Here is a 9,698-nt window from a genome sequence, read left to right on the forward strand (position 1 = left end):
TCATTGCCTAACCTGCAGGAGAGTACACACAGCACACTGATCCTTGGTGTCTCTGACTCTTCACCCACTCACGCAGGACCCTGGCATCCCAGCCTGTGCTTCTAATAGGGCTCTTTAGGAAAATGAATTCAGCAGAGGAGCCACACATAATTGGGGTACTCTTGGATAGCAGTACGTACAGCCTCAAGAGCAGCTCATGGCACAGTATAGAAGGGGAATAGTAAATAAGCCTTAATATGAAAAGATCTGAATAGCACGAGAAATTGTTCACTATATTTTAAACTTCAAAATGATGCACTGTAATTCTGCTTGAAAAAATTGATTAGATTTACATAAAGCTGCTGTATGTAATTTTTGTTTCAAGATTGTTTAATACGGTAAAAACTTAAAGATAACTTAGATTTTCAACAGTGATGGATTAGTTAAGTAAAAATTCTGGAAATGGGGATAGTAGCATAAACCTGTACTCCCAGTACTTGGGAGGTAAGGGGCAGAACAGAAATTCAAGGCTGTCTGCTACATGGTGAATTCAAGACCAGTCTGAGCTCTATGAGACTGTCTTGTAAGAAAAGGGGACCTGGGTAGTTTTCATCTTCTCTTTCATTTACCAAGTTTTGTACAAAGAAAGTTTTTATTTTACTTTGCTTTTGTATTTCAGGGAAAAAAATATAGAAAACTTCAAAAAATACACCAAAGTAGAGATAAGACTATAACTCCTATGTCACTCTGGATGCAGAGGCAAGTGGATCTCTGAGTTTGAGACTAACCTGGTCTACAGAGTGAGTTCCAGGACAGCCAGGGCTACACAGAGCTCTGTGCCAGAAAACTAAACAAACAAAAAATCTCCTGAAATGCTCAGCTTCAATATTTCTCATTTTTTCCCCATTCTTCTCTATCCCTACCCCTCCTTGGAGGAGGGCAGGATTGTTTTAAAATAGATTGCAAGCATCACATTATTTAATTTATAAACGATTTATGTGTTTTTGATAAGGACCCTCATCAGAACATATGAATGTGTCATTATGGTATCTTAACATTGGTTTATCCTTAATACTCATCCCTAATTGCCCCCAGGGCTCTCTTTGAACCAGTTTTAAACAGAACCCACATAGTTGTACTTGGTTATTAAGTCTCTTAGATTCTCTTTGATCCCAAACATCCCTTCTTGCCTTCCCTCCGTCTATCACATGCACTTTTTGAGGAAGCAGGCAAGGGAGCATATGTGACTTAGGCTGTATGATAGTGGTTACTCTCTGGGTAGAGGATTAGGGTTTGGTTAACGTATGATCTTCAAGAGTGGCCAGTGCCAATTAGTCCCAGTACTCTGGAGGCAGAAGCTGGCAGATCTCTGAGTTTAAGGCCAGCCAGAGCTCTATAGATTCTGTCTAGAAAAAAGGGGAAAAAAAAGATTTTAAGGGCTGGAGAGATGGCTCAGTGGTTAAGAGCATTGCCTGCTCTTCCAAAGGTCCTGAGTTCAATTCCCAGCAACCACGTGGTGGCTCACAACCATCTGTAATGAGGTCTGGTGCCTTGTTCTGGCCTTTAGGCATACACACAGACAGAATATTGTATATATAATAAATAAATAAATATTAAAAAAAAGATTTTAAGATGTGACTACTCACATAACTTCCTGCCTGGATCGCACTGGGGCTGGGTGTATCCTCAGCCTGCTTGCAGCCTTCTCTGCTTAAGACCTGCTTCCTAGAGGGCTTGAGTTCTGTACAGTAAATGCCAGTTCCTACATAAAAACACAGGTTTATACTGGCTGCTGTATTGTAGGGATGTAGGGTCTCCAGTGAGAGTGATGACAACAGGTTGGTGAATGAGAACAGGCCTAATTGTAGCTAAACTCTGAAGGTAAATCTTGGAAAGATGGAGAGAGTGAGATTCCAAGGATGCCTTCCAGGTTTGTGTTTGGTGGTGTGAAGAAAAAGAGTAGGTTGGATTTGAATATTCAGGAGGGTGAGTGTGATGAAGAGAACAGAGGACCAAGGCTGGGATGTTCTAACATTTGGAGGAGAGGAAAGGAGAAGGAACAGAAGACAGCCAGAAATAACAGCCAGTGAGAGACGAGCAAAGCCTCCCAAGTGTCCTAAGGCCATCTAAAAGTATCTCTAGGAGGGGGCAGTTTTCACCCATTGTGTCAGATGTTAGCACAGATTCTCCCCTGCCTCTGTGTTGTCCTCATCTGCTAGCTTTAAAAGCTGTGAAGGGAAGATTATCTAAAGAAAAGTTCCAGTTAAATCATAAAATCATGCAAACTTTTAGTGAGTTTTTAATTACATCCAGGGTAAAACATACGTCTATTATTCTAACAAATATAGCAAAGGGGTTCCTTAACATTGATGCGTCTTGTCAAAATTCTGGATTCCACTTCTCCATGGCTCTCTAGTCTCCAGCTTTTGATCTCCTGCCATGTGTCAATTGAACAAACGCCTGAGACTACAGCTGAGCACAAAGTATCAGAAGCATGAACTCCATGTACTAATAGGCTTTCATAAACACATGCAGAGTTAAGTAAGTGGAAGGCTACATTGTTCTGATTGTGAGGAGGCTTGAATTAACTGTTTCGTGTGTTTTGAGCAGTACCATACTTTATAAAGTACTTAAACCACGGTTGATGGGTAGATTGTGATCATTTTTGCTGGTGTTTTAAAATGGGCTCACCAACCCCATATTTTCATTTAAAGGAACCCCAGTTGCTCACCAAAATCTTGAGATTAATGGATCTTCATACTTCTCCTTGGCCTGGTGGTTACATGTACATTTCTCTTGTTTGTGATTATTGTAGAGAATCGCTGGTTTTTTACTTCAGTTCTTAAACTTGTGAATTCTTTTAATTTAGGCACTGTTAATCCTGTAGTGTCTGGAATTCTCACCTTCATCAGTCTAAAAGCAGGCTGTCTTCACTTCCCAGCCTTGAGAATGAAGTTATTCTTTAATCTGATGACTTCACTGAGGGGGTTGGGGACAATTCTCTGACATCTCCTTAACTTAAGATTTGAAGATACGTTGTCACAGAATTGATGCAGAGTGACCTACATAAAATCATCGTCTCTCCTCAGCCACTCAGCTCAGATCATGTCAAAGTTTTTCTTTATCAGATTTTGCGAGGTAAGATTTTTCCTTTACCAAGAAAAAGGCAGTGTGGTGGTAAAAATGAGTCGTTTTGCTCTTCATTTGGACTTTATTCTGGCCTTCCAAGCCTTGTTCTCCAAAGATCTTTTTGTCAGAAGCAAAGTTGTTTCACTGTGTTTTTTATTTGATGTTAAACAAGAGACGTGGGTGTTAGAGGTGCTAGGCGTTGACCTTGGATCCTTGAGCATGCTAGTCACATCCCTGCCAACCAGAGGTTCTTAAGGTGGCCAAGTATTTTTTATTTTTATTTTTATTAGGGCAGAGAAGGCAGGCGAGTGGGCTGATCTAGAAAGGCAAGTAAACAGTGGTTTGTCACAAATCCCACTAACTGCCTTTAGCTCTTCACAGCCTGTGGCATCAGATGACTAAGTTAAAAAGTGACTATCCTCTATGGAAGACATCCATCCTTCAAGTCTGAGTACCGCCTGGCATAGCTGAGCCCCACTTAGCTCAAAATGACCATTAAAGCCCAAAGCAGATGGAGAAGACTGGTAGAGAGAGCAGCTAAATAACTCCAGACTGTGCATCAAGAGCACAGACCTGACTGAGAAGCAATTTAGGCCACTATGACTGATGCCTCCTCTAGCCCCCAGCTGTGTCCAGAGTTCTACCTTGACAAACGGAGAATTATTTAAAGGTGAAACCACTTTCTTGTCTGGTGAATACATTTTTTTTAACAGTATTCACAGAATTACATTCTACAAAAAAAAATTGAAAACGTCTTCCAAGTATTAAAACGTATAAGCAATATTACTACAACAACAGCAACAACAAAAAGTTCACCTACAATGAATTTGTTGATATTCTGTGGTGGGGGAAATGAGAAAGGTTCTTGACTCATTTACAGTTGTGAAGAAAATGTCTTACAAAGGTTCATTTTTTTAAAAAAGAAAGAAAAGAGTGTAAGATTGAGGCTTAGAGCAGTACTGATGATGTCACATAGATTTTGAGATGACTTAGTGTTCTCTTGACTGTCAGCAGTCACAGTGCTGCTGGCAGATTTGGGCACAACCCTGAGTTTTGTCCTCTCACTGAAATGCCTATCCTGGGAAAGGCCTCCCACAGGTTAATGGAAACTTCTTCACTGGAGCAGGTTCAGAGTCACAGGTTGGGCATATCAGTAGCAGAACTCCATCCACATGGAGGAGCATGGCCTGACAGCCTTACCTATGCTTTAAGCTATGTAATCTTTTCAATTATAGACATTGTCTCTGGCGTGGGCAGACACTATTGTGACATTTTACCCTACTGCAACAAAATGACAGTGTCTTAAAGGAGATTAAGGCAAACTTTCAGAAATATTCTTAAGCTTTTGTTTGGGGAATAATTTTAAATCTTCTAGTCCATTTCTATTTAAGGTTAAATATCTGCAATTAAATGTGTTTATTATTTCAGGTTTGAAATATCTCCATTCGGCTGGCATTTTACATCGAGACATTAAGCCAGGGAATCTCCTTGTGAACAGCAACTGTGTTCTAAAGGTAGCTTTTCAGTTATTTAAAGGTCTAGAGAAATCAAATGTCTGGCTCAAGAGTATTATTTTTCCTATTTTACCAGAAATAAAGAGAACAGTTTTCTTCAGCCCCATCATTTATCAAAGCTGCTGGAACTACTTTGTAGTCCTGGCTCTTTTTTTCTTCCTCTCTTTCTTTCTTTCTTTCTTTCTTTCTTTCTTTCTTTCTTTCTTTCGTTCGTTCTTTCTTTTAATTTTTATTTATTATGTATACAGTGTTCTGTCTGCATGTCTCCTTGCAGGCCAGAAGAGGACACCAGATTTTATTACGGATAGTTGTGAGTCGCCATGTGGTTGCTGGGAATTGAACGCAGGACCTCTGGAAGAGCAGCCAGTGCTCTTAACCTCTGAGCTATCTCTCCATCCCTGACCATGTCAACTCTTATAAAGGAAAACCTTTAATTGGGCCTGGCTTACAGTTCAGAGATTCAGTCCATTATCATCATAGTGGAACCATGATAGGCAGACATGATGCAGGAGAGGTAGCCAAGAGCTCTGCATCTGGATCCACAGGCAGCAAGAAGAGAGTGAAACACAGTGGGTCTAGGTTGAGCATCTGTGAAACCTCAAAGCCCGTCCCCAGGACACACTTCCTCCAATAAGACCACACCTCCTAGTAGTGCTACTCCCTATGGGCCTATGGAGGCCATTTTCTTTCAAACCACCACAGAATTGTTTATCAGAAGGAATTAAGACTCTCAGCTTCTTCATCTGTGACAATGAAGTGTGGCTTTTAGGAAGATGTCTGCGTCTTAAACTATATGGTGTTGCGCTTCAGTAGCAAAACGCAGCGCAGGCATGTTTAAAAGTTAAAGTGCTGTGCCAGGAAAAGGCAAATGAATGTATTTCTACAATATGGTAGTCATATCTTCCCCCTCTGAATAAATTTATATTTAATAATCCCCAGGTGTCAGTTTAGGTGCCAAAATGAGACCATGTCCCGAAAACTTAACAAGGCTGCACATGCTTTTGCATGATGGTAACCCCAGAAGTAAAGGCAGGAGGGAAAAACGCCTAATACAATATCCCCAAACCTCAAATCATCAATTTAATTTTTACTACTTTCCTGGTTCTCCTCACTGCCCTTTGTTGGTTAAAAGAGACTTATTGATAGCAAGATCTGTAGTGTGCATTTCCCAGACTTCTAACATACAAATATATTTCCAAATTCCTCAATAGTGGGAGGTTCATCATAATTTTCCTCTTGATAGAAATAGGGCAGGCGAGTAGGGTTTGGGGTTAAAAAGCTTAATGTTCTTGCAGTGGACCAGGTCCAGTTCCAGGTCCAGTTCCCAGCACCCACCTTGTGGTACACAGCTAGGCAAACTCCAGTTCCAGAGCATCTGATGCCTCTTCTGACTTCTGTGGGTTCCTGTACACATGTGCACATACATACACGTAAAATTAAATGCTTCTTAAAAGAAAAGTAGAAGCTGGGTGGTAGTAGCACACACCTTTAATCCCAACACTTGCGAGGCAGAAGTGAGCAGATCTCTCAATTTCAGGCCAACTTTGATCTACAGAGTAAATTCCAGGACAGCCAGGGCTATACAGAGAAACCATATCTCCAAAAAGTGGGAGGGGGAAAAAAAAACCAGAAAACAGCATTTGTGCCAAGTCTAGCAAAATAGACCTCTCTTATGAGGCTCTTTTATACCTCCTCCTATGAGTCCATCTGAAAGTAGCTTGGTTAAGCCTGAAGGATGCATTCAGCTATGTTGGGAGTTCATTGGTCTTGATTTGAGTTTAATTATCAGTTTAGAGTAGGTGAAAGTTTTTGTCTATCTGTTGCTGGGCGTTGAACTCACATCCTTACACATGAGCCTGGAGAATATTTTTTCAAAAGAAACATAATTTTAAAGGGGGTAGGGACTCTAGAGAGATAGATCAGTGATTAAAGCACTGAGTTAGAGTCCAAGCACCTACACTGCAGATCATAATGGTGTGTAACTCCACATCTGATGCCAGATCCTGGCCTCTCGGGCTACCGAGGCACACATGTTCCACAGATATACATACTGGCAAAACTCTGATACACATAAAATAATACAAAATTTACATATAATTTTATATAGAAACGTTAAAGTTGGGATTTTCTCCCTTTTATCCAAATAAGATCATATTTTTACACTGACAGAAATATACCTGTATCACTTTTTAAAGCTAATGGGCCCATTAAGGTTTTTTTCATGTATGTGTTATGTGGTTTTCTTTAGTGCTGCTGCTGTTTTTCTGGCCGTAAATGTGTCTGTCTAGCTGAGCGTCTTAGTTACTTTTTATTATGATGTGATAAAGACCATGACTAAAATCAACTTGGGGAAGATGGAGTTTATTTGGCTTACATATTCAGGTTCATACTCTATTAAAGAACACAAAGGCAGGAACTCCAGGCAGGGACTGAAACAGAAACAATAGAGGGGTGCTGGTTTGACAGCCTCCTCTTTTTTTGACTACCCAGGACCACCTGCCCAGAGATGGCCCACAGTGGGCTAGACCCTTCCACATCAATCATCATCAAGAAAATGCCCCACAGGCCAATCTTATGTGGGGTTTTTTTCCCCATTTGAGGTTTCTTCTACTCAGATACATCTAGGTTTGTGCCAAGTTGACAAAATCTAACCAGAGTACTGGGCATAGTGGCACATGCCTGTGATCCTAGCACTTGGGAAGTACAAGACTGAAGAATCAGGTGTTCCGGGATATCCTCAGCTATATGGTAGGCTTAAATCTCTGCTGTCTCAAAAATGAAGAAAGGAAGGTAGGTGTCTGCTTGATAATGTCTTAATTGTCTTTTTTATTTAGATTTGTGATTTCGGATTGGCCAGAGTGGAAGAATTAGATGAATCCCGTCATATGACTCAGGAAGTTGTTACTCAGTATTACCGGGCTCCAGAGATCCTGATGGGCAGCCGACATTACAGCAATGCCATTGACATCTGGTCTGTCGGCTGTATCTTTGCAGAACTACTGGGCCGAAGAATATTGTTTCAGGCACAGAGTCCCATTCAGCAGGTATGATTTTGCTTCACAGTTTTACTTGCTTTTAATTCCACTGTAGATTTGAAGGGAATGCTGTTTTGCACACATCATGAGTTTGTTCATTGTACTGTCTTAATTGACTTTTAACAAATCAGGTTCACTTGAAAGCCAGAAAGGTATAAAGTTGAAGACTGCAGAGGTTCATTCAGTTAGAAGCCTTTTAGAGAAAGTGTTGACTTTATCCTGTGCACTGGTGCCTGGCAGCAGACTCAGCTCTCCCATTGCGTAGGTATGACCTTGAGTCCTTCCAGCTGAGTGGCTGCAACTTCAAACTGTACATTTCTACTATTGATTTCTTCAAATCTCAAAGCAAACTGGGCGATAGTGGTACAGCACTTGGGAGGCAAAGGCAAGCATATTTCAGTGAGTTCAAGGCCAGCCAGGTCTTACAAAGAGTTCCAAGACAGCCCAAACTGTTAAACAGAGAAGCCTTGTCTTGAAAAAAAAAACAACTTTATTATTTTGCTAAAATATTAGATACAGCATAAAACACCAGAAGATAATTAAAATATAGATTCAAGAAACCATTTGTGGCCAGGTGTGTTGGGACATACCTTCAATCCCAGCACCCCTAAGGCAGAGGCCATAGGACTTCTGTGAGTTCCAGGCAGGCCTCATCTACATATCAAGTTCCAAAGTTTCAGTCTGGCCAGAACCATATAGTAAGACCCTGTCTCAATAAAAAGAGGGCTGAGCAGTGGTGGTGCTCACCTTTAACCCCAGTACTCAGGAGGCAAAGGCAGGCAAATCTCTGAGTTCAAGGCCAGGCTGTTCTACAGAACAAACCCCAGCCAGAGCTGCGATGAGAAACCCTGTCTTAAGAAGGAAGGGGTGGAGGAAGCTGCAGAGAAGGCTCAGTGGTTGAGAGCACTTGCTCTTCTCCCACAGGCCTGAATTTGATTCCCAGCAGCCGCTTCTGATGGCCCACAGTTGCCTATCACTTCAGCTCTGGGGGATCCACCTTCTCTGATCTCTGAGGGTGCTTGCACCCAAGTGTACGCGCACAATTAAAAATAATATTTTAGGTTTAAAAATAAATTGAAGGCAGCCATGTTGGCATATGTCTGAATCCTTGTACTTAGGAGGCAGAAGTACACTTAGAAGCAGTGAATCTCTATGAGTTTGAAGCCAATCTAGTCTACATAGAGAGTTCCATGCCATCCAAGAGACCTGTCTCAAAAAGGGCGCTAGGGGTCAGTTTAATGTGTTAAGAGCACTGGCTGCTCTTGCAGAAGACCAGAGTTTGATTCCCAGCACCTATTGGGCAGTTCACAATTGCCTGTAACTCCAGTGACAGGAGTTCTGACATTCTTTTCTGGCTTCTTTAGGCACTTCATACATTTGTTGCACAGATAAAATATTCATAAAGTAAAAATAATAATTTTTTTTTTTTAAAGAAGAAGAAAACTCATTTAGAGCCAAGTGTGGTAACACATCCCTATAATCTCAGCACTTGAGAAAGAGAGAGAAGGCCTCTGTAAGTTCAAAGCCAGCCTGGTCCACATAGCAGGTCCTGGAGAAGTATGAGAAGTGTCAGTATGAGCTCTCCAGTCTCACCGAACCACTGGAGAACTCCTCTGCTCATCATCACAGAGCAGATATTGTGTACGCAAGTAGTTCCATGGGGGAGTGGTATCTCTTGATATCTCTTTTGATATCTGGGTACTGGACAGCCAGCAGACTTTATAAAAGCGTTTCTCATCCATAGATCTGTGCTGCTTTATGCAGCTTTTGAACATGTCCATTAGGCAGTCATTTCCTTCTGCCATTACTGTGGTCTTTAGAGCCCGGCAGGTGTCATTGCCGTGCTTCCCTTAGAGGCCGGCTAGAGATCTTCAGGGGACAGCAAGCGTCTCAAGCAGTTCCCCTGCCTCAATGCTGCTTCTGTTGGCCGTCTGTTGTGTAGATAAGTGTGAGCAATGGTGTTCTCCATGTCAGCCGCCTGTTGTGTAGATGATGCAGACAGTGGTGTAACATCTCCATGTCAGCCGCCTGTTGTGTAGAT

At 41.6% G+C, this 9,698-nt stretch overlaps 1 protein-coding gene across 1 annotated transcript in view; it reads left to right on the forward strand.

The window, feature by feature from the left end:
* The window catches only part of Nlk (nemo like kinase), a 132,563-nt gene that overhangs the window by 107,588 nt on the left and 15,277 nt on the right, over positions 1 to 9,698 (forward strand). The window contains exons 4-6 of the mRNA XM_026780349.1: positions 3,011 to 3,117; positions 4,537 to 4,622; positions 7,457 to 7,666. Of these exons, the coding sequence (XP_026636150.1) occupies positions 3,011 to 3,117; positions 4,537 to 4,622; positions 7,457 to 7,666 (403 nt within the window). The remainder of the gene's footprint in view (positions 1 to 3,010; positions 3,118 to 4,536; positions 4,623 to 7,456; positions 7,667 to 9,698) is intronic.

Source organism: Microtus ochrogaster, chromosome 7 (assembly GCF_000317375.1).
Source record: "Microtus ochrogaster isolate Prairie Vole_2 chromosome 7, MicOch1.0, whole genome shotgun sequence".
NCBI classification, from domain to species: Eukaryota; Metazoa; Chordata; class Mammalia; order Rodentia; family Cricetidae; genus Microtus; species Microtus ochrogaster.